The sequence below is a fragment of the Aulonocara sp. 'chitande type north' Nkhata Bay genome, linkage group LG11, assembly GCF_057382095.1.
Source record: "Aulonocara sp. 'chitande type north' Nkhata Bay isolate Kocher_YH1m ecotype deep benthic linkage group LG11, A_spYH_male_GT1.1, whole genome shotgun sequence".
NCBI classification, from domain to species: domain Eukaryota; kingdom Metazoa; phylum Chordata; class Actinopteri; order Cichliformes; family Cichlidae; genus Aulonocara; species Aulonocara sp. 'chitande type north' Nkhata Bay.
In genome coordinates, this window is record NC_141354.1 from 2,821,076 (window position 1) to 2,846,890 (window position 25,815).

The 25,815-nt window shown below is 42.2% G+C and overlaps 1 protein-coding gene across 6 annotated transcripts in view; it reads left to right on the top strand.

Annotated features, from left to right (window-relative positions):
* cdk14 (cyclin dependent kinase 14) overlaps positions 1-25,815 on the top strand; it is a 238,337-nt gene that overhangs the window by 171,479 nt on the left and 41,043 nt on the right. For all 6 annotated transcript variants that reach the window (XM_086310192.1, XM_086310193.1, XM_086310194.1 and 3 more), the window contains 2 exons: positions 6,138-6,277; positions 13,650-13,800. In XM_086310192.1, coding sequence (XP_086166318.1) covers positions 6,138-6,277; positions 13,650-13,765 — 256 coding nt within the window. In that variant the 3' untranslated portion in view covers positions 13,766-13,800. The remainder of the gene's footprint in view (positions 1-6,137; positions 6,278-13,649; positions 13,801-25,815) is intronic.

Sequence of the window (25,815 nt, forward strand, 5' to 3'; positions counted from 1 at the left end):
TTTCTGGTTTCCATCAGCCATTTTTCTCTGCTGCACTGTTTTTCTTCCAGCTGTGAAAATGCAGACGGCTGATGGACAGGAAATCAATCTGTGTCTATGGGGGTTTTATGTGTTTGTGTGCTTTGACGTGTATTGTAGTACAGTTGTTTCCCCCAAAGGCCAGAGGCAAAGTTTTTGTTAAAGCACTGCATTTAAAGTCTGTGTCACAGGTGACAAGAGTACAAAACACGGCGCTGTGGTCAGGTCGCAGCAACAACAGCAGCTTTGAAATGAAAGGTTTTTGTTGAAATGCAAATGAAATGTAAACCAGATCTTTTCCTCACTTCACACCAACTGCTGCTAGGGCCTAAAAATACACTCAGTGGACACTTCATTAGTTACACCTCGTCAGACCTTTTTTGTGGCATAGATTCAAAATGGACGGTGGTTCCTCAAAGATCTGTACATGCATGATGTGGCTCCACCGTTCCAAAGGTTTGAGTTTATATCTGGTGACTGCTGATGTCTGATTGGCCAGTTTGAGATGATTTGAACATGTGACATGGTGCATTATCCTGTTGGAAGCAGGGGTGTGAAACGTACGGCCCGCGGGCCACATCTGGCCCATTAAAAATGTCATATTATTAATATCCCAACAGTACGTGGGAGACGAAACTTCAGCCCTGCTGTGAATCCATGCAGGCAGGGGTGCGACACACCATGTGGCCAATCACACGCAACGACACACTGGGATCATACCATTGTGTGAAAGAAGGAAGGGGGGCAGACGTTCTGTGGTACGGGCCAGAGAGACGTGAAGCCCGATTTAAAGACAAGCGTGTCGAGAGAAGTGAATAAATGAGTTAAAACGTAAAATTATCATCTGTCTGCATGTCAGTGATATCGAGTGTCTAAATGAGTCTCGCAGGCCTGAACGTGCGCTGGAAGCCATTTATAATTCTTGTTTGATCTGCCGCTCAACACAAACAACCACAAGCAGAAATCTTTACTTTTAACTGTATTTGCACAAGTTTTGCAGTTTTTTCCTACAAATTTCCCTTATGGCCGTTCATACCTCACAAAGAAATTAAACAGTAAACACATAACCTGTTGAACCCCAGTGCCCCTGGAGGCGAGAGGGAGAACAACTGGATGATCAGATCTGTTATTTAAATATTTATGTATAAAGTTTGAGACCCCTGCATTAGAAGATGGGGTACACATAAAAACCCAGGCTGGCTTTGACATTTAAATGATGGTCTGTAGGTACTAAAGGAACATGGATGGGTAGTCTTTGTGCATGAGGTTGCTGCGATGTGCACAGACTAAGTATAAGCAGGAGTATATGCCAGTGGTAAAACTCACCACGGAGTACTACAATTACTTTATTAAACGAAAAGTGAGGTGGAAAACTACTACTACTATCCTCAGATCAGTTGCACTGGGGCCTGTTTGGTCATGTGTTGCTGCCTTCACACTTGGTTTTTATTCAACAATCTCGTCATTAAATTAGTCCGACATGGTGAAAGCATTTCATAGAAATTCTTCAGACAAAAAACACAAAAGCTTTCTACCTAAACAGCTCCGAGTGGCCGAGATGAAAGGTCTCCTCTGCTACTTTCAGTTGTGGTGACGAGACAATAGAGGCAGGTGGTCTCCTCGCCCTCGCTTCTCGAAAGTCCTTCCTGTAGTTATTTTGATGGATTACCATGAAAAAGCACTTGCCATGCTCCAGTGAAGAAGGAATGCCTCAGCCTGCTGTGAATGTGTCATCACCTAGATCTGTTTGATAGCCACAGGAGACACTATCGATCTTAATGCAGATGTTGGCTCGTTCGCTCAGCTAAGTTGGCAGCAATAGCAGAAAGGAATGCACACCTACCATGCGTCAGCAGCTTTCAAAGGCCAACATACTGATATCCAGGAGACTTCACACCAACAACTATGTGCCTGCACTCTGTGCGCCTGCAGAGAAAAGACAACACCTGAATCCAGCTTCACTTACAGACTGCGACTAAACAAAGGCACGTTCATAAGGTTTCACTGGAAGATTTGTTTTTAATGCAGTAGAGTTTATCATTCCAGCTGCAAGTTTGGGACATGGTCATATTAACCTCACAGTAATATAAATTAGTGTCCCCTGTTTACATCCAGGGGACATGTTTTCATCTCAGTATAGATTATTAGTTAATCTGCTGACTGATTGAAAAGCAGGCTAATTATATAAATTTTTCAGTTTTAGTAAAACTGGAGGTGGGGATGATATATAGATCTGCAATAGGCAGATCTGCAAGCGCCTCCTCTGATTGGACTATCGGTAGGGGTGGGCGATATAAATGATATACGATAGAAACGATATAAATTTGGCCAACGATAGAGATACTATATCGCTCTACCGCGATAGCACATGTTGATGATGTCATTAAGCTGCGCCTGTTTTGGTCGAAAGCATCGCAGCGGCTACAACCATTATCATCTGCAAATTATGGCGGGCGACAGTCACAGCAAAGAGATGAAGCACTTTTGAAACATGGGGAAAGCCAAAAACTGCGCTTCCTCCACTTCCGTAACATTGATTCATTAATGCTGAATTCTCTCACAGCTGCTCTGTTCCCATGTTGTTTCAGTATATTAATAACTAACCTCGTATTGTGGATGAATGATCTCAGTTGTTCTCCTGACTGAAGTTTGCCCCGTGTATAGCATCCTGCTATGCGATTGCATTTGTCCCTGACCACCAGAATCCCTCACGTTAACTTTTATTGAGTGGAAGAAAAGTTGGCGTTCATCCTCCAGCTAATGTTATGCTAACATAGCTGTTAGCTAGCAATCACGTAGCACAACATTATAAACCAGGTAGTCCAACTTCAGTAACCTGCAAACGCCACTGCTGTTTAGTTTCTGTCTTCATTTATGTTGGAAGTGATAGCAGAGCTGTACGTTTGAATTAGTTTCAAAAATCTCTCAGAACATGGTAGGTCATGTTTAGGTGTAAACTAGCGAGCTAACTTCCTGTTAACTTCTAACTCCGTTAAATTTAATAAATTCTGTTTTCATGGATGTAAAACTTAATTGTTACACCTGGTAAAGCAGCAACGCTGATGATTTAATTAAAGATGAAAGAATTTAGACCGTTTTTAACTCTTAGTGTTCGTTTGACTTTGGGACCTGAAGCATACGGAGTTTTGGACCCAGATTACTCCGCGAAGCTCCTCCCTACGGCAGCCGTAATGCTCTGACGATCCATCAAGCAGTGCGGCTTACCAAAGTTGTACTAAAACATTTTTTAACAGATTTCTGCCCAAATCGGTTCGAGGTCAGTAAGCACAACCAGAATTCATACATAAGGCACACTCTCGATTTTTGAGAAAATTAAAGGATTTTAAGTCTTTATAGTGTGGAAAATATGTTATACAGAAGAAAAGAATATATTGTGATATATATCGTTACAGCACATGCTTCAAATTATACCGCGATGTGGATTTTAGGCCATATCGCCCAGCCCTAACTATCGGTGACCTAAGGAGTGATGCTCTTGGTTTGGAGGCCACCTTGACTTCGGCCACAGTTTTCATCTTCAGCTCAGTAGATGCAGCTGCTGTTGCAGTTGGTCCATACTGCTCACAATTGCTTCCACTGTGCTGCAGCTTCTGGGTCTCCAGCTTCAATATTATAGCGCTGAGCTGCCAGGTGCTTCTTTGTCTATTACTTTAATGTTCTCATGCCTTAGTTTTAGTAGCCTCATTTCTCATCAAGACGTCCTGGTTCCCCAACACTGGACAAGGACTTTGTTACAGCAACGTGTGAGCTGGTGTGGCTTCAGTTACATGTTGTTCACTCATGTGTGGTAGTGAAAATTCAGATGTATGTATTGTAGCCAGCAGGGACGATATATAGAGCAGCAGCCCCCACCCCCGGACCACGGACCGGTACTGGTCCGTGAGTCGTTTGGTACCGGACTGCAACACCTTAAAGGCCGGTCTGCGACGGTCCGCTGGTCTATAAAATAAAATAATATGACGAAGACAAAAACTGTGGTATTTTGTAAATATAATAATAAACGTGAATTCACTGTGTAACTCTGTAACTTTATTCACAGCGTCCTCCTGAAATGCGCCAACAACATTGAGAGTATTATTCTCCTCTCTTCCCCTTAATGCTCTCTGGTCGCTATGGTAACGTGTAAATATTCCTTTCAAAATAAGACACACAACTACAACACGGGAAAAAACCCAGGGAAACCGAGTTAGCGATAAAAACCCTGAAAACCATAAATTCCACACCCGAGCCTCAACTCTCACGGCCCGGTGCCAAACAGCTCACGGACTGGTTCTGGGGTGGGGACCGCGGATTTAGAGGATCGAATGAAGTGTTTAGTTATCTGCTAACACTGGCAAGCTGCACCTGTAAACTGTACAGGTGGGATAGTGGAGGTCTAGGATGTTACAGTCCCAAGCTCTAGCAGGCAGCAGTGCGCTTTCTCTCTTTTCCAGTAAAGAATGAATGGTTACCTTCAGACTGCCACTAAGAAAACCAACATATAATCCCTGAGCAGGAGCGATGAGTAACCATGTTTTACACAGGTGTTTGGATGTGAACCTGCAAGGAAACGAGGTTGTTGGTGCTAGTGCTGCTAACAGCAGCCACAGTGTGTAATTCACTTTGATTATTGAAGAGCATAGTTTTAGAAAACACTCTTTAATATAAATAACTATCGTTTTCTTACTGTTAGCCTGGACAATAGGCCTGATTAGTTTTTCTTCCTTTTAAAGACTAAAAAACCCAAGAGCAGTTCCTAGTGATCGTAGCTTTTCCTCCCTTAGCTTGTGTTTAGTCTCTGTTCCCATGTCTGCTCTCTTCTTTTCCTGTATCCCACGAGTCGCTGCGTTGCCTATGTTTCCTCAGTTGCCTGTGTTTCATAGTTTTAGTTTCCTGAGTCCAGTTTAGGTTCTAGTTCATGTACAAGGTTTTTGAGTCTTTTGTAGAGGTAATTTCTTATGGCGAGTGTATCCAGCGAATAAAGTTGTGCTTTGAGTTTAATCGTCCGTCATTTGGGTCTTTCCGCCTGCCTGCCACACAGCAAAACATGACACCTGGATGCTTTCTGTTTAATGAAGCTCTTTCTTTAACCTTTTTTGTGGTATTTTGTCTGCTTGAGCTTCCAAAATATTAAATAGTTGCACAAAATCATGGCTGTTACCTCTTTCATCTTAATCCTAATGTTATCATTTGGCTCTAAAACACAAAACCGTAGAACAGCAGACCTTAATCTATCGGTACACTTTCACACACTGTCTGGTTTGTCTTCAAAGTTTTCAGTAAAGTTACACCCAGTATGAGAAAGAAGCTTGTAGAGGCCCCGATGGACTTCATTAACTTTATCTCTGCTTCTGTTCTGAGTGGCGTTGATGAGTTGAACAGAGAGTTATCCTCCCTGCATCTCTCCGCTGATAAGTTGAGTCGAGATCCCCTCTGAGAGTCATGGGAGTGGCTGTCAGAGTGCTTGACTAGGGACTCAGCCACGAGAAACCCAGAGAACATGAGAGGCGTTCTGAGTACTGCGAGCATGGGGCCGGTGAGCAGCGCAGAATAACATCATGTTTATTTAATGCAGTAGATGCCTCATTACTGCCTGAATTTGTTGCTATTCGCTTATTTTCAATCTTTCCTCTCCCTCGGCGCTGCTAGCTGGGCTGGTTCAGGAGTTCAGTGACTCCCAGTTCGAACGAACACACACACACACGCACACACACACACACGCGCACACACACACACACACACGCACACACACACACACGCGCACACACACACACAGTCTTTCTTTAATGAGGCCCTTCATTGTTTCTCACGGTGACCCAGTCAACATGTATGATTCAGACTCAAAAGAAAAAGGTGTGAGCTTTTGCATGTGTGCGTTTCTTAGATGTGTTTTTCCTCTCGAGTCAGCAAATCTTCAGCATAATTAAACCGCTTGCTGCTTGTTGTCAGCAACTCTGTGATTTGGAGAAAGTTGCTCTGTCTGTGTTTAGAACAAACTGACTGTATTTTACTTGGATGCCTTTACTGCCTATTTCCAATGAATGTATCTCCAGATATACTGTTCACGTGTCTTTTCGGTGTCACTCTGGTGTCTGACTATGTGTAACTGTGTGTTTAAGGTTGGGCTATGTGGACCATGCTGAGGAGTTGGCCTCCAAGTTCCTCCAGTGCTTCCCAAAGAACCGGCTGTCAGCTCAGGCAGCACTGAACCATGAATACTTCAGCAACCTTCCTCCACGGCTCTGGGAGCTGCAGGACAGTACGTAACACATCATCATTGCCTGCAGTGTCGCAGCCATTTGCCACCATGTATTGAAATACAGTGCTGATAGAGACCGCTGAGATCCTGCCCACACCCAAGGAAAAGCCAGTTCAAGGCTCTCTGCTAACTTTGTGTCCTTTTCAATGCTGTCTGCTCACTAAAGAAATAAAAAGGTCTGTGCTCAGTTAAAACATCATCATGAATCAGTTCAAGTCATGACTGTCCATGATTGTCTTCTAACTTTATCCTTTGGAAAAAATCCAAAACAGGCTATGAAACAGATACAGAAACATGAGACGAGTCATTTAAATTTGAAGGGACACACTTTTCTTTCTTTCACCTGACATAAGCAAGTGTCTGTCAGTCACGTGATATTAAATCAAAAAAATCACTGCTATGTATCAAATTAAACACTCTAAAAACAACAGCTGGACAATGTTAGTCTTTGTTGTTCAGTTTTAACATAGCTGTATTCAAACCCCCCGAACAAGATGGCCGTGCAGAGATGGAAGTCTGGATGCAGCAGTGAGATTTAGCTTTTCCTCAGTATGTGTGTCCAAGCATTTTTCACTGAAAATCGATTATCCAAGTGTTTGTTTATTCAGCCAACACGTCTGACAGTGTGCGGCTTGTGTGAGCGTGTAGTGTGGAAAACTGAAAAAACTATGCTATGTTTGTACAGAAGCTCACTAACATGTAGCTTAGCTTTAGCATCAGCTCCTGAGAACTATGAGGCAAATCCATTGCAATGTTCTGAAAATAACAGGAAGTTAATTGTTGTAGTTTGAACCACTGAACTTAATCATTAACAGCGTGTTCTGCAGAACCTGCTCCAGCACACAGCTCTCGGTGACAATTAGCACATTTCAAAATGCTCTGCATTGAATTGCTGCATTTTGCATCAGACATCACATTTGTGCTTGGAGTCATAACTCAATTCTGAACACATGTTATACACACAATGCTTTACTTTTTTTATCTGACTGTGAAAATGAACTGCAAGGACGAAGACACTCCTTATAACCCCACAGCCCAGCTGCAGCTGTCTCAGCCATACGGTGCCGTCAGACAGCTTAATGATGCAGAGTTAGTTAAATGCAAGAATATAGTATATATTTGTACACATTAGAACCATATAGTGCAGTATTCTATTAGTGCGGAATAGAAAATATCAATGACTGTGCAATAGAACAGCACATAATAGTAGGAAGGCTCTCAGTAGTGAATAGTACAGGATGTGATGAAGAGGAAAATGTCTGGTGGGGAGTGTGGGCGGTTAGTGAAGCTTGTCCAAAAAGCTCAGCTGCAGTTTGCACAGAACTTCTCTTTGACAGTGTGAGCCCGGGGTGCACAAAACCATACGCATGCCAACAAACCACAAGTCTCCTGACCTGATACGCCACCTTTGGTTCTTGGTCGCTGAAAGCTGGAAACCCAGCTCTCATTACCAGTGTCGGGTCAATTTCATACGCCAGTTGAAAGTGTTAGGTCAGTGTTGGTCCATCACAGATGCACAGAAATGCAAGTGGACAGAAAACGTAAAACATGAACCACACAGTGGTCGGACGCAGAGAACTTCAAAGATTCAGCCGAATTCAAGTCAGGTGTGATGTTAATTTAATGGACTGCGAGCACTGAGGAGTCTGCTGTGCTGAATGCTCAATTAAGTCATTAATTTGCTTGTTAATTAATTACACACTGTAGAAATATTAACAGTTACACAGACGCGATGATGCAGCGGTTAGCACCGTGTTTGTGTGTGTGTGTGTGCGTGTGCCCATTTCCCCTCTTCTGATGTGGCTTTGCTTCCATGATTACTGCAGGTCAGGGTGATTCAGGTGCAGGTGTGTGTTTATTACCTGTCTGTCACCTCTGTGTGTCTCTTACTTGTTGCCAAGGCTCTCTCTTGGAAGCCTCTGAAAAGTGGAAAAGGATGTTTTTGCCTTGCCTCTCATCCCGTTTTTTGGCTTTCTTCAGCTCACGTAGATCGTAGTCGTCTCTCTCTATGCCTGAAAAGAAGGCAGCTGTGTGGATGCCGATGAGACAGTAGGCCCAGTTGGACCTCTGCTGTCCACTGCCATACGCTGAGTTTGCCCAGAGAGAGCGTGTCTCTGTAAAGAAGCCCCAGCTTTCGACGCATCTTCATTTTAGAAGCTCGTGTATTTTGGGCGCAGCAGTCAGCGGCTTTAGGCAAAGCTTCACAGTTAGGCTACGTTTCAATTAATCCTACAGAAATGCTTGAAAGTATGTCAGAGATGACTGCCTATCCATATTGTCTGACAAGCTACAGATACATGTGTAAATCCCTTACGCTGTAATTCATTAGTAGTGTGAAAAGCCTGCTCAGCAGACCTGAGTGTGCCACCACTGACGCGCTGCTTATTTTAATGACAGAACTGCATTTTTAATTCCCCCCGATTAGGATTTTTCAGTATTATTAATCCTGTTATCAGCACCCAGCAGGTTGTCGTGTCTGAAAAGAATCAGAAGGCAGCGGTCAGTGAGAGAGAGGAAAGAGATGCCTCGTTTTGATTTTTGTATGCTCGCTTTATCTCTCTCTTTTCGGCATGCAAGTGTGCCACAGGAGAAGCAGCGGCGCAAACTGAGGGAAGAATGGGAGTGAATTAAAAGAGTTTAGAAAATGAGGACAGGAGTGGATAAGCAGGAAAATGGTATCTCAGTATCGTGGGGGAAGGATGTGTCAAAATTATGCAAATGAAGAGTGAGTGTGAGATAAAGAAGTGGCTAATTACTCCAGCTGTGAGTATTTGGCTGCGACTGCAGCATAGTGATTGTGTTGTTTGGCAGAAACAGGAGCCAATGGGAACGGTCCGCCAGAAACATGCTGCACTGCCGTGTAGTTAAAATAAACCAAATGAAAGAGATCCTGACTTTTCTAATGACAAACACGCCAAAGGAAAGTCAAGGAAATGTCTCGTGTTCTCCCTGACGAACAATGTGTTTTCTATGGTCAACTGTGCGCTCTATTATCCTGTGTATTATGGATTTGTTCAGACAATACCCAGACAGATTACAGCGAACAATAAAAGAATTACTGAGACAATGGAGCTCCCGAGGTTGCTGTTAACTGTGCGGATTGCCTTGTGACATTTTTAATTTGATTTGAGTGAGAGTGTGTGGGTGTCTGGCAGTGCATGGAGAAAGTGCAAAGGCCTTTGGATAAGCAAAATACAAGTCCCCTCTCTCAGGGCTGGATGTGGAACAGACATTAAAGTACTGAGACACAGCAGTTGTCCTCCAGTTCCACTGCTCTCTTGGCAAAACTCTGCAACTATTTCAGAGTCAGAGATGAAGATGTGTTCTCCTCACAATGGACAGCGTCGATTCATTTTCCACCCCCAGAGGAATTTGGTTATAAATGCAGCTTTTTAATCTTATTGTTTTCCAGACAAGGAGCCAAAGGAGCTTCAAAGATAGAGGATCCCCACGCTGATTTACAAATTTTTAACCAAAAATGAAACATGCTAATGCTCTTCGACCAGTTTGAAAACCCTGACGCTGTTTGCTCTTCTTCTGTTTTCATCTCACATCCCCCCAAATTCCCTTGATGATTAATAATCATCTGCCTCGCTGTGCAGTTTAGGCTTCACAACTGCAAACAATGGTCACCGTTCCTTCTTCTGTTTGGACTGAATCCAGGGAAGGCATTCCTATTAAGTCCTTTGTATAGAAATGAGCTGTAATTCAGCTGAGGGCTCAACAGGGGTCAGTCCATCCATCCAATCTCTTCCACTTATCTAAAAGCCTGGAGTGGGTGGAGCCTATCCCAGCTCAGGGGTCAGTCAGTACAAGTAAATAAAGAGCTAAATGAACCCCCTACTTTTTGTAGCTTTCTTAAACACCGCATCGATAATGTGTCTGAAGCGAAAAAGGAAGACTTGGTCATTTCATGCTGATTGGTCAGTTAAGGTTTCGTGACATATTTCGGTGGCACTCCATTTCCAAGCGGTATCTGTTGTCTTCATCCACACAAGAAACTGCCTAGGAGACTTAAGGGAAGACTCGATCGTCACAGTGTAACACAACGTTTTTCAATTTCAGTGATACCAGTCTGTCCAGTCAGGATGTAAACACAGGCCAGTGGGAATCCATTTCACCTGCTTTGAAAGTGGACAACAATCAAAAAGAGGATGTTTTTGAGGTGGTGACCACTAGGGCTGCCACAAACGATTGTTTTGATAGTCGACTAGTCAGATCATCATCCATTGGACGTAAAACGTTCAGCTTCTTGCACCAGCAGCATCTGCTCTTATATAACTATCATTATCTTACAGCTTTAAGTGTTTAAGTTAAGTGCTAACTAAAAATAAAGACAAGATGATAGTTTGTTAAATTTTAATGAAATTTGCAGATTGTGAAGTTTAATAAACTCCTTGCTATCTAAAATATAACAGGACACCGGAGTAAATTCTCGAGCATCTCACACTTCTGATAATCAGCTGTCTGCTTGACGTTTATTCAGCTGTGTGAAAACTTTAATCTCAGCCAAACCGATTTACTCAGGAACAAATAAAATACTAAAAAAAATATAACATTACATATTACAAATAACATTTTTAAGTGATCTAAGTGACTCATATATCATGTTTAACCTGAGTAGCGAAAGACGGCGGTGGGTTTGAAAACGATTTGCCGGGAGTCCGGTGTTCTCACGGCTCTAGTGAGCCTTGCCCCCGGCTAGCTATCGAGCTGGTGGCTAACAGACGTCTCCGAGCACTTTTGAAAATATGTGGTGTCTTGAGCAGATATAGGCTACGTCCACACGTACCTGGGTATTTTTGAAAACGCGGATTTTTCTACGCGTTTGCACCTTTCGTCCACACGTAAACGGCGTTTTCGGTCACTGAAAACGGAGATTTTTAAAAACTCCGGCCAGGGTGGATATTTTTGAAAACTCCGTTTTTGCATTTACGTGTGGACTAGAAAAACGGAGAAAACGCAGCGTCAAAGGTGTGCGCATTTTTTGACGTCACACTGTGCGCCACGTTATTGTTTCGGTGAAATGAATTCCTACAATACTGTTACTGTTAATTCTACTCTCTGCAGTGTTTAAATGCTTACATATACACACAGTTACTGTCCCTCCACACATACGACTCGGTTCTGCTTCTATGCCCCAGCTTTGTTTACTTTTTCCCACCGAGGCTTCTAGACTTCTGATTGGTCAACATTTCTACACGGTTAGGAATATATCGCCACCTGTTGCTTTGGCATGTTCATAGCAGCGTTTTCCTTCATTTCTGCGTTTACGTGTGTACGGGATTATTTTTTAAAACGAAAACAGAAAATCTCAGTTTTCAAAAATACCCGCGTACGTGTGGACGTAGTCATAAACAGCAGCAGATATTTGAGGTTTACACAGCTACATTCTCGCCTGAAAATATGTTAAACGTTTATTTTGTGACCCAGAAAGAATAATAAGAGTAATATTAAAACTAACTAGCTGCCGCCATTGTTGGAAACTGAGCTGGGCTGCGCTATGAATTCTGGGACACAGCTTCTTCTTCTTCGGGGTTTAACGGCAGCTGGCATCCTTGTACATGCAGTGCTGCCATCTTCTGTGTCAGTCCGTTATTACACTCTTAAATCCTGCTACTTATTCCTGCGGCTTTTGTGATCTTACAAAGCTTCAAACGGCGCGTCGACTATTAAATCAGTCATCGACGATTTTGATAGTCGACGTAATCGTGACTAGTCGACTAATCGTGGCAGCCCTAGTGACCACAGACCGTTGCTCTCTCCAGCTTTGCATTCCGTTCATGTCCTGTTACTGTTGATAGCAGGAGGTCGTGCTTGCACCTAATTCAGGTTGCACAGGTCGTCCAGTTGTTCCAGGACTGCACATCCATCCATGACACCTCAAGTGGGTGTGCTGCGTCTAACACGCTAGTCCCAAGAGTGTGGCGGAGACACCAGGAGACAGACCTGCAGAGGGCCATAGAAGGCCAGCATCCTATGACCTGCTAAAGCCCCACAAAATAAGCCCCACAGGCTACTCATGTGCACTGTCAGAAACAGACTCCATGAGGGTGGCAGGTTCAATTCAATTTTATTTATATGGTGCTAAATCACAACAACAGTCGCCTCAAGGCGCTTTACATTGTACAGTAGATCCTACAATAATAGATACAGAGAAAAACCCAACAATCATATGAGCCCCTATGAGCAAGCACTTGGGCGACAGTGGGAAGGAAAAACTCCCTTTTAACAGGAAGAAACCTCCGGCAGAACCAGGCTCAGGGAGGGGCGGGGCCATCTGCTACGACCGGTTGGGGTGAGAGAAGGAAGACAGGATAAAGACATGCTGTGGAAGAGAGACAGAGATTAATAACAGGTATGATTCAATGCAGAGAGGTCCCAGATCTGGGACTTGTGCCCCTTCTGTTCACAGATGAGAGCAAGTTTACACTGAGCATACGTGACAGAATGAAGGAGTCTGGCGAAAAAGATTATGCTACCTGCGACCTCAACCAGAATGAGTGGTTTGGCAGTGGGTGACTGGTCTGAGAATACAAGTACTTGAAGAAGTTCTTAGACTAGCAGGACCCTGACTGCTGTTGGGCACCAGGATCCAGACCCATTGTCAGACCTTAAGCAGGCGCAGTGGACCCTGGGTTCTTCCGGGTGTAGGACAGTTTTTGCAATTATTGTTGAGCTATGTTGTTCGCAACAAATGACAGAGTGTATATCAGTAAACATATTCAACATTTTTGAGAGTTCTTGGATGTTTAGAAGATTACGCTACGCTGACAACTGCAAAGACAGGCTGAAGTAGAGCATTTTTCCAGTATTTAAAGATATTGGTATGGGTGCGCTACTGGCTCTTGTGGTATTTTAGAATGGTTTATTTTCTTTCTGCAGTGTCTATACTTCTCCATCCCAAAGTCAACAGTAAAACTTTCACACATTCAACGCAACTCACACAATTGTGTCATTTTTTTACAACATTTATTAAAACCTTAAAGACCAGTGAGGACGTGTGTTTTAAAAGGCATTAGCTCTGTTAGCGAGGTTGCGAGTCTCTGCAAGTTGAAACTCATAGTGTATAGAAATGAACTCAAACTAACCAGTGGCATTAATTGTGGAACATATTTCTGTCATTTGCTGAACTGATTGTGTTATCACTGGAATGGTCATTTTAAAACTGAAATGAGCTTTGCCACACGAAGCAATTTAAAGATCCAGTTCCTCCCGACACAAATATTAAAGCAGGGAAAACTGTTGCTGCAAATAAATATTCTAATATTCACTTTTTAATAAGCATCTCTATCTTCAACAACTCACTTGGAAATGTTCTTGCTGTCAGCCTACATACTTCTAATCCGCTCGCGTCCTCTTCCCCCTGCAGTGTCTTCTATCTTCACCGTACCAAATGTCAAGCTGCAGATAGAGAGCGGGGACAGCATACAGGTGTGTGCACGAAGGAACAGTCATGGAAAGGCATCCTCTGGCAGCAAACACTGACCTGAGGCAGCATCCTGCACACGACTGCCTGACAGGTACGCGCTCATTAGCAAACAGTATGCTGCAGCAGAAGCAGCATGAAGTAACACACTCTCAAAAGAATAACATGGAACATGCAGACAGAAGGTGAAACTTTAATGATATGGATATTTTCATGCGCTATATTGCTTGTGTAGTATGTGAAGTAGTACTTGTTTGTGTCGCATGTGAATTTGAGTAGTGTGTTCTCAAATCAAACACGGCCACTTGTTCTCTGACCACAACTGACGTTTGCAACACTTTACTGGGATTGTCGTGCTAGCTACGGCATTTTTTTGAATATCTGTGACTTGCTGTTCCTCTGATCACACATAATATTTAATCACGCTACACAGGTCAACACTCATAAACACAAAATCTGTAGTCTTACCTGAAATGCTTGAATGCGCTGTTAGCTAAGTAGCTTGGGTAAGGCATGCACAGCATCCCACAGGCCGCCGCTGCTTTGGGGATATGCTATGAAGTTAATATTTTCTAACAAGACATGTGGAACAAGTGCTTATGGTCGTGTTTTATCAGAGTTACATGTCTTTATATGATCAAATATGGTTTCAGTTTATTCTTTTGTGCATACAGTGTGGCCTTATAGAGGATAACTAGCTAAACAGTAGTAAACCATTTCTAAAACCTGGATGTTTACTCTCAGTTCATGCTTTGTTAATATATTCTGCATATTTATCTGTCCATATATATACATATGTATGTATCTTCGTTGTATATGTGACACATGCAAGGGCCTAATGTTGTTGGATCATTTCTTATAATTGATTTTACCAAGAGCTGATGTTGCAGTGGGATTTATTTTTCACTCATGCTCCTATTAGTGAGTCGAATCATATTTGTACATCTTTGGTTTTTTTATAAGACTAATCAGCCGATTATCTCATAAATACAAGAAGAAAATCAAACAGTGATGTAATGGAAAAAGTTTATCTATTAGAATACAAAAATGTCAAACAACATGAAAGTCATCAGCTATTCCCTCGCACAGTTCTCTGTCTGACACTGATCTGCATCCTGCCGACCACCACGGCCTTTCTTTTAACACCGAAGCCATGAGATCTGTGCCGCCTGCACTAAAGCAGAGAATCCAGTAATAGATGGAGGAATGGCTTTGAGTGGGCGAAGAGGGTGTCCCATTCTTTAGAGACGGGGGTTCTCTTTCAGGGCTCAGATAAAGCGCCGCTATTTTCATGTAATAAGAGGTGCAGAGGCCAGGCATGGGGATAATAGTTGGCCTAATGATGGAGCAACACAGGGCCACAACAGTGCACTGTGGGCCAGATTAGATCTGTAATTGCTGACAGGTGCATATATGTAGCAGACGCAGCAGCTCCTCAACTAGTCGTCACCAACTTTCTCCAGTGTTTCATTTCTTGACGTTTCATCGAAAAAGGTTTGATACAAAGTAGATGTATTTACTATTCTAGGGATTTTGTGTGTGTGTGCCCTGATCTGGGGCTAATGGCTTTCTCTCTCTCGCTGTGTGTGTGCATGCGCGTGCACATGTGGAGGGTGGAAGTCACCCCACCGAGAGCGCTGTGTCCTCTCAGCTGCTGCATTTACATTGAAATCAGGCTCTTTGTCCAAGCAGGCCTAAAGCCTGGCAGGCTGGGAGAGCTGCACTGATAGCAGCCTAATCCCTGTGCACACATTCCCATTAATACGCTGACAAATTACACCAACACATGCACACGGCTTTTTATGCTTCCCCTCAAATGTAACTCATGCACCAGTATAACGCTACAATATAGCACTAAACAGCTGCACACTATAGAATATGATAGTGTTTACTGTCATTCTTTTTAATGGTGATTGTGAGTATCACTGTGCTGCTCTGGGCTTTCCAAACTGCTGTTTGTGAGAGCAAAGTGCAGGATGTCAGTACTTTGAAGTTTAGTGATTGTAAATGAATGACAGTGGTTCTGGTTAAAAAAAATTTTTTAAAATTCTTACATTTGGGGGACTCACAAAGCATATAACAAAAGGATTAATTGAATAAAAAATCCATTCCAGGTTCCATGGCACACGGACGCGCCGGCTTTGCAAAACTGTTTGCAGATAGATAACGACGCTCCGTTAAAGAGCGCTAAAGGTAGATTAGGACACTTTGCTTTTTGGCTGTTTGTTCTTGGCTAGGCTAGCATACTAAAAGCCAAAGGCTGGGTGTCGGCACCCAAAACTGTTTGGATACGGGTGTGAATAAAAGTAAAATTTATCCAGCGAATTTAAATGTGATATGAAGTGGAGCCTTACAAGCATGACTTTCTTTACAATTACACCTACTGTGTATCTGAGAGAGTGAGAACACTTCTGTTTACACAGATATACAGCATCAGCTGTTTAGTTTTTTAAGGTTGGCTACAATTAAATGGATTTTACATAATGGTTTCAGTTTTGCTTAATGTTGCACTTATACCACACACAGCATACTGAGATGTACTCAAAGAATGAGCGTAAATTCTTGAATGTAATATGCACGTGAATATGTACGGACCTGCTCCTAAAGCCTTTCTGCTAAAATCAGAGGTAAAAGAGGTGAGGAGAAGGGAGACAGGGGAAGGGCAGCGCGATCGCGCGAATAAAGGCTAGATGGAAGCAGTGGCTTGCGGGAGCAAGGCTGGATTTCTTTTTGTTGAGGCAGCGTTGTATTATTTATAGGAGGTGGTGGAGGCAGGCCGCTTCAGACGGAGCAGAGCAAAGAAGGCGAGCAGCCCCCTTTCTCTTTTGTGGGTCTATTCCCAGTGGGCAGGCTTTGTGCTGGATGGCTGCCTTTGAGGAAACCCATGCAGCTATTGAGCTGAGAGTGAAGGCCGGACCCGACTCGCCCGCACTGAGACACAGCAGCGCTACAGCTCTACAATGTCTGTCACTGCTATGGCCGGGGAGCAAAAGAAAAGGATGGAGACAGAGTGACAGAGGATGGGGGAATAGTGGGAGTGTTTGATTTTGGCAGGGAGGGAAGAAAGAAATGGTGTTTTTGTGGGAAAGGAGAAAAGCTGAAAGTGATAGAAGGGCAGAAAAATGGAGGCGGGGTGGAGAAGAGAAGAAATAAGGGAAAGGTCTCCTTTACAGTACTGCAATACATTCATCTATGTTTATTCATGATTCTGCATTATTCACGAGATTAGCTGATGCAACTTGGAGCTGAGCGTAGGCAACGGCTCCCCCCATCAATCCGCTCGGTGACCACACAGTTCAACTCCGAGTCCCAACAAGTGGGAGACAGCTGCCCTGTCTCTGAGCTTCAACACACTTCACTTTAGGCGAGGGTATGTGAAGAATTGGATGCAGCATGCGCACAGTCAGAATACATAACAAAGCATGAAACATTGATTCAATCAGGGAGCGAAAAGCAACATGAAAGAGGTCAATTCAACGGCTCGGTGCCTCAGTCCAAACAAGAACTTAGTTGGTCTTATTGTGAAGACAAATCAGCCGAGGTTTGTAGCGTCGTTCCAGTTTCACATTAAGATAGAATGATTTAATCGAATTTAAAGCTGATTCATTTCATTACTCAACAATTATCTCGACAACTGCACGTAATGCGAAATAGGTGGATCATACTTGGAGACCCACAGCGTCTTTCAGCTCATTGTTTTGGTTTTACAGCTGAGCAGCAGCACCTTACTGTTCAAACTGAGAAAAAATGAAAATAGAGTTTAACCGCTGCATTTTCCAACTGGTGGAGACCAAAAAAGTGCTACAAGAGGTTGAATGTGGAGCTTTTAGTTAAAGCTAAACAAACGTTTAGCTTGTGGCTTTTTATCAAGGTACAATAATACTATAATAGTTCTTTAAAAGGCCGTATTGGCGTCATCGTTGTCCCAAAAAATTGTAAATGGTTTTATATTTTTTCTGTTTTTCCAAATCGGAAGCTACATCCGAGTTCATAGCAGAAGCTGAGGTTACCTTGCATCTGATCTGCTTCTCAAATGATTTCAAATGGCTAACTGACTTGTCAGCATCAGTAGTTTTAAATTAAAAATTTTTAACACATTTAATGCATCTGGAGTTCAGAATCACTCAAAATCCCTGAAATGTTTCTGCAACGCATTTCGGGCAGTTTATCCAAGTAGAGTTACCTTCGCACATGTGCCAATGGGGAGCTGATCTGGTATCGAGCAGCTGAACCAATCAGCTCAGTGTGGAAGATGATAAACGCACATTTGAGTATTAAAAAAATAACAAGACAGAACAGTCGACCAACATAAAGTATTTTGCACATTGTGCAAGAAGGAATTTTCTTTTCACCGAAGCACTTCCAGCTTAAAATATCAAATTATTATCACATATTATATATTAGTGTATACTTACCTATTAGTATATAGGTTTTTAAAAAAGTTGTATTTCACAGGAGAGAAGCTGTGCTAAAAGATTGAAGAAAACTATTCAAATTCTCTCTGAATTTAAGCATTGAACATTCTTTGTGTTTATTCTCCATTTGCTTCATTATATTCCATGAATGTCAGTTACAAGCTTAAATATAACGTTGAAAAAATCTAATTGCAACCAGGCTATCGATCAAGTAATTGTGATTAATTACAGAAAATTGTGAGATTAATTAATTAATTTTTTTAACCTATTGACAGCACTAAAAATACCACTTATTTAGTTTTTTCACAGTACAGTTGATTATGCTGCGCTGTAGACACTCGCACAGACGTCTGAGTAGTCAGTCCTGTTATGCCTTTTAGAAGTCAGCTGTGTGGTTGGTGCAATATAAATTCTCATCTGGGTGGTGACAACAACTGGTAGGTGCACAGAGGTTGGCATCGCCCTCACACTCTGATGATATTTACCTCGGATCAGAGCGGAATCCCAGACACGGAAGTCATAAGTCATAAAGAAATGTTTCCACCTCTGTGTCGGTGTTTAGTCATCGTCACAGGGAGACCTCTGAAATGAAGACAAGCGGACCAAAAGAAACAAAAGTTCTTGCATTTAGTTCCTACTACCTGTATCTCAGATATGCAGTGTCTGTGGGAGGTTCAGTGGAAAACTGCAGAAAACCAGAAGTCGTGGCAATCAATGTCATTACAGCTCAGTGCTGAACTAAAGGAATAACCAGTATAACCACATGTAAGGGTTCATTCATATCGCTGAGATGTGCTGGACAATTGAAGTCGTGTTGATGAGTGCTGTTCTCTGCTCTTCTGCCGGTCACCTGGCCAGACTTCACACAACGCAGCAGTCTTTGTACGCTGCGTCTGTGCGGTGAGCCATCACAGGTCGGCGACAGGACACTCTGGCCCTGGAGCATCACTGTGTCACTTTGAAGATAACAGCTGCAGGCAAAGCCGGACTTTAGTGTCCAAAATGTAGAGGTGCCAGCTATTTATCTCACTGCATACACACACACGCTCGCTCTAGCCTAAGGTATCATCTCCGAGACCGTGCCGCGTGCCTATTTTGGGGAAGAGGATAAAAATGCAGGAAACCTTCATAGATGTACAGACATTTCACTTGAAAGTAAAAGCACTATTTGTCCCCTGGTGTGATCCTACCATGATGTCTGTCTACTAAAGCCATCACTGTCCAAAACGTACAAAGTCAACAGGACAGAAAGAGAATATTTTTGGCTCTGTAGCAGGAAGAAATAGATTTGTGCTGTCCACAAAACGACCTGTCAGAAAGTTTTTCTAGGTAGAGGACAAAGTGATTTAAAGTGTATTCCTGCTGTGAGCCTGAGGGGGGGAAATAGGAGGTGCGGGGAGGAAGGATAACCAGAGGCATAGCCTTGAGAAATGGAGAGCCTTCAGTCAAATCAGCCTAGTTTTAGTCTCCCACTGCTTCTTATAACCATACAGGTTCAATGCCTGCCAGTAATGTGGGCTTTCATTTCATCCTCTCCTCGTGGAAAAAGCATTGTGGAGGCTCTGCAGCTCTGCACTACTTGTTCCAATGTGTTTGCACTCACTTCCCCGTGCTGTTGATTTCATATAATACCATCTCCCCTCTGCTTTTATGACCTGTTAACATGTCCTTAAACCCAAGGCTCTTCAGTCTCTCAGGATTGATCATAACTGCGTGCAGTTAAATCAAAGTGTGGCGCTCCTGTGTTTTCTTCATGTTGCCATCTTACCACTGTGCGGCTGGAGGTAAAAACAATGGTGTGTGTACATGTAAATATCACTTCAAACATTTCAACCAAAGATGGTTTTGATGACACCGTGAGAAATTGAGGCTACTGAATATTTATGTAGCACTTTTTTCTGTTTTGCCCTTGGTAGATGGTTTCTGAGGATCCGTCTCATAGCCAGGGGTATGTACAGAGGGGGGTACGCATCTGTATTCAGGTGACGCCTCGTGTAGACTGTAGATCCACTGTTTTCTTCACCAGTTCTCCTTGTTCTCTGTGCCCCAGCAGTATGACTGTAGTCAACCTAACCCTAACGATAAGTTCAAAAAGTTGGTTTTGGTGGGTTTGTTGTTGATCAGTAAGGCATACATGTAATCAGCCTGTCTGATGAGTTTTTTCTGTTTTTTAATAGAAACAGAAAAAGGTTTAAATATCCTTTCTCCCTTTTTGTGCAATTCATGTGCAAGACAGATGTGCAGAGGCTATGGTTGTTGGGCACTGTTATCCTTTTATAATAGACTAGAGCATATGTTCAGTCTGTTGTTATGCTCTTCCACAGCATGTCTTCATCCTGTCTTCCTTCTCTCACCCCAACAGTCACAGCAGATGGCCCCGCCCCTCCCTGAGCCTGGTTCTGTGGGAGGTTTCTTCCTGTTAAAAGGGAGTTTTTCCTTCCCACTGTTGCCAAAGTGCTTGCTCATAGGGGCTCATATGATTGTTGGGTTTTTCTCTGTATGTATTATTGTAGGGTCTACTGTGCAATATAAAGCACCTTGAGGCGACTGTTGTTGTGATTTAGCGCTGTGTAAATAAAGTTGAATTGAATTGTTATGTTATAGTGTCCATTAAGTTACCCAGACTAGCTATAAAACTTGGGCTTCATATTTTGAAGCTTCAACATCAACATTTTGGCTGAGTTGATTTATTCATTTTTTTATTTATTGGGTGAGTGTTGACAGAAAATGAAGGGGTGTAGAGAAGGATAGAGTAGGATCATGTTAACAACTGACCAAAATTTGGCTTCCGTCCACGTTATGGTTCTTAGAAGTGTTGTGCGATATGGAGCTCTTCAAAACCATGTCTCTTACTGCCGTTGTTTGCACTGACAACATATAGGCATGAGTGGAATGAAATATGAGGGATTTTAAATATCACGTTACTTCTGACGTCTTCTTCGATGTCAGATGAGGTCAAACTTTCATAAAATGTCTTTTATCTTTATGCTTGATATCCTCCTGCCTTTTTATTGGCAACATTTTAGAAATGACACTGGGATGCAGGGACTTTAAATGTCACATTGTCGTTTGCATCCAAATATCATGTCACTTGACTTCATGTCAAGAATTGTAAAGAGAAAGAGAAAGAGCTGGCTATTTAGGTAGAGAGAGAAAAACGGTGCCATCACATGCCACCATTATCGCAGAAATGTATCATGATGATATCAATCATTAGCCAATAGGGACATAATACTAATACCGTACACTGTACATATATATTTTGCATCGATTTTTGCACCTATTACGTCTCTGTAAACAAACATTACTAAATGAATTTAATAATGTGTATTAATGTATGTTCTGCTGGTGTAATTACACTCTTTGATCATATCCAATCGCTTTTTAGATTCAAAAACTGCATTTTAGCACATATTCACCTTTCTTTTTTCAACAACAAATGAGAACCTGATATGTCAAAATAATAGGACAGAAGTTTAATGAATGTTTTGCAGAGGCACCAAAGAAGTACCCTTTTCATTTCAGCAAAAAAAGGTGCATCTTTCCATGTCTCAGTTTTTTTCCCCGTCTCCTCCTCTTCCCCCGACCATATGGCTTCTCCTAATGAGCGTTGCACATGTACCTCCTTCCTTTTTTGCCTCTCCAAAAAGAAAAGAAAAAGCAATTCCTTCTTATGTGGTGAAGCCAACAGCTCTTCTACAGCAGCAGATCTGGAGCTGCTCGTCTCAGCTGAGCGAATTAGAGTCAAATAAAGCATGCTAATGAATTTAACTTTGTCAGTCTGCCATTTGAAACACCGCGGAATAATGAGCTGAGCTCAGACTCATACAAACAGGAACTACACAAATTTTTATGCGCATACTTTTTGTAAGTTGCCTCTGTCTTTTCATCACAACCTTTGATTACAGTGGCACACTTTCTGAGTGGAAATAATCAGTTTTTGTCATCAGAATTTAGTCAGTTCGTTTATTTGGAATGACTCCGGTTTGTAGAGTTTATGACTGTTGGCTTCAGTTCAGTTGGGTGCATGGCATTCACTACAAACCTAAAGTGGAACTTCAAGCTAGTGAGGGTCTGTAAATATTGCACTCATCAAAGAATAACACCAAAAACATACTAAAATTTAATTTAGGGAGTGTAACAGAGTTACAGCCCTTTCCCCGGCCAGAACCAGCTCTGGTCCAGTTTCAATACAAAAACATACCTCATCTCCAGGTTCATAACAGGACCATCTTTATACTCTCTTTGCATTAAACCCAGACGTGATCTGACACTAAACATGGTCTGGCATCTTCAAACAGGCAATCTGGTCTGGTTTTGCTATTTGGGTATTATCATATCCATTTGAAATAAAGTGTAATATTTATAAAGGAGGTTACTGGGGTTAATGACAGCTATTTGAAGCACTCAACCGTCAACCATCAAGTCCCGAGTTTGAATCGAGACTTATGCCTATAGTCTGATTTAGGCCTCAGAAGCTTTCTGGTTAAGTTTAGAAAAGATGCTGGTTGTCATGGTGTCACCTTTTGTTTAGTAACTGGCTAATTTCTTGGTGGTTTGCAACTTGACAGGCCTAAAGATACACTGCTTCATCATTATTTTTGGATACTAATGATACTAGTCATAATTTACAAGAAGAAGTCACCTCCTGCAGCCGTCATAGAGATTGCAGGTATAAAGCAGTTTAGCACTGACTTCACTTTTCAGAACAGGGAGCTACTTTCAGCTTGCTTAATAAAAGTTTGTGGTTAAACGTAAATCCACAAGTTATGTATCAAGTTGCCAGATATTTTCTTTCCAGTTTCATATTTCACTACAAGATTTTACAAGTATACAGATACTGTAATCAAGAATTGCTTTAAAACTAAATTTGCCTCTGTTTGCCCGCTATTGAATTTATAATTCACTCGATGTCTTGACGAAATGCTTGAAGTAACAAACCTCAGCGACCCAAAACATGTTGTGTTTTTAGCTTTGCACTGGTGCCATACCTTGGAGCACTCATCAGGTGTTTTTGTACATTGTACGAAAAGAATTTATTGCACATGACAGTTAACAATTTGAAATGGGAAATATAGCCTTAATTTACTTCTGGAACATGCAGAATTCAAATTCCAAACTTTGGCCATCACTTTGTTCATACAGACTGAAATGCATATCCACATGCATGCACACATGAGGATTATGAGCAAGTCTATGCTGGTTGTCCAAAGAACATTTTTTGCACAAATGTGATTTTCCCTCCAAAACTTGTCCATCATCTATTTCCCAAAACTGGAAATATTTAAAAGCAGCTTGGAGAGGAAGTATTTTGTGGTCAGTAAAGCTTTTGTCCAGTGGCTTCGACTGAACGCTGTGCTTTTGAGGGTTGAGGCACATAATCAGACATGAACTATGTTAGCCAAAGTAGAAAAGTAGGGGGCAGAGTTCTTAGGAACTTCACACAGAAGAAGAACAGAGAGCCCTGGAACAGTCGGCCTCACCGAGCCCCGATCAGAGCTTCAGGGCCTCAATCTCGAATTACATGAAGAAAGAGAAGCCACTGAGACACTAAAACCACAGACGAGCTGTGGAAACCTCTCCGAAATACTGAACAAACCACTTGCCAAGTATTGATTGGCCTTGTCTTAAAGAGTCTATGGTATCGTTTTTCTTCATTGCTTCAAAATTTTACACAGTTCAGCAACTTGGGTTCATATAAGCTAATATTATAAACATATATCAGATGTCTTGTTTGGTACAAGGAGTGTAAAAAGATTGTGTGAATCAGTCCATAAAAACAAAGGAAATAAAGACATCTAATATCAGTTTGCCAAAGCTTCCATTCAAGGCTGATACATGCAGAAATATCACTGAATCAAAGTTCAGTTGCAGTTTCCTGGATCTCAAAATATATTTCAAAATAGTAATACTTGGATTTCATTACTGGGACACTCTACATTTCAGGCTGTTTCTTAATGTAGGGGGAAAATGAGGGGCCATTTCCTGGTGAGGCTTCTGGCCTGTCCCGCTGCCTTTGGCCTTGCAACATATCAACTTTTCAATTTAAACCTTTTGCAAGCTGCCGAGTTGTTGTTTTCTTTGTTGCCTGATTGCCAAGACTCGGGATAACAATGTAATACAAACAGAAATTACATATGTGTGGTTATTGTTGGGGCGTCAGGTCACATGTCAGGTAAATGCATGTGAGAATGATGCATTTATGGTAGCACAATTGATGTTCCTTGGAACAGGTGACCTTGTGAGATCTAAAAGAAAGTGTCACAGTGTTCAGTACAAACAGGTGTTAAGTCAGCGTTGGACCAATGTGTAGGGTCGTCCACTTCAAGCTTTCTGGAGGACTCAACGGGAGCACATTTGCATAGGTTGAAACCCCTCTCCTCAGACTGCGTAGACAGTTAACTATGCAAACAGATACAACAGCTGTACTTTAGCATTAGCATTAAGCATCAAGCCTATCCTATTGGAATGTCTACTTTTGGGGATCTTTTTTTAGTATTACTAAACAATCAGGCAACAAAGAAAATAGTCATTCTGTCACTTATCGAAAACGGTTCATATTATTTTCAAAAAGGTTGTGCTTTTTGTTGAAACATAAAGTTATAGTTCAGAGCTTTATGATAACTTAGACCTCTGAGGGTTAACTTTGCTCCTGTGGTCTGAGGTTATTGCATACAAACTGCACTGTAGCTCATAGCATTTTTATGTAGCTTAAGGCTTTCAACTGTGCCACAGTCCTCATCAGCAAGCTAACTTGCTCATTGCTGTAGTTTATGTTTCAACAGCCTTGAATCAAATTTCAGGGCTTATTTTATTTTATTTCTGATTCAGCATAACTATACATGTTTTATTACTCTGAATTTGCAGTTGGGACTTTCCCGTGATGGACTCATTTTTCTTTTCCACTCTGACGTGAATAAAAATGTGTGGGGAGCTCTGAAAAAGTTTAGGCATACTTTGGTATAAAATGGACACATGTAATGACATTTCAGCACAAAGAAATTGGCGCTTTAGTCGAAAAAAAAAGCAGAGTCATTCTTCAATGTGTCTTGCTGGTTGCTGGCTCTAGTATGAGGGTCTTGTGAGTGCTGGACAGCACCGGAGCGTTTTTCCCACTGAACCGAGGCAGGAAGTCAGCAGGAGACTGACTTGATTCGAATTGGACACGACTCACAAATTATACACTCGCAGGGGAGTCTCCATGTTAACAGCACACTGCAGCCCTGTATATGAGCAAATGGCTTGGAAACACTGGGCCCAGTATACGTGAGCCCACACTGCAGGGGAAGAGAGCGGCAAGAAATGAATGCCGGCGCATGGAAGGGGGGAGTGTTAAGGGAGAAGCGGGAGGAAAGTTTCCCTGCCATTCGGCCTGTTTAGAGAAACTGTAAGGAAATATTATGATTATTAAGAGCCTTTTGAAGTTGCATCGAGTTGACCTGCCCCCGCAGTGAGATAAGTGTACCTATTCTGCTGGCAGGATCGGTCAGCCTTCACTTTCTGACATGTTGATGAAAATTAAACTTTGGATCTGTGAAAGGCATGTTTTTAATCATTAAGGCCACGTGTCTGGTCGACCTCAAGAAGCTTTAAGCAAAATAAATAATGTGAACCAGTGCACGTTTCCATCAGCTACTTGCCGTCCTCTGTTTACTCCAAAGGACCATGGCATTCAGCGCTGGCCTCGAGTTGCC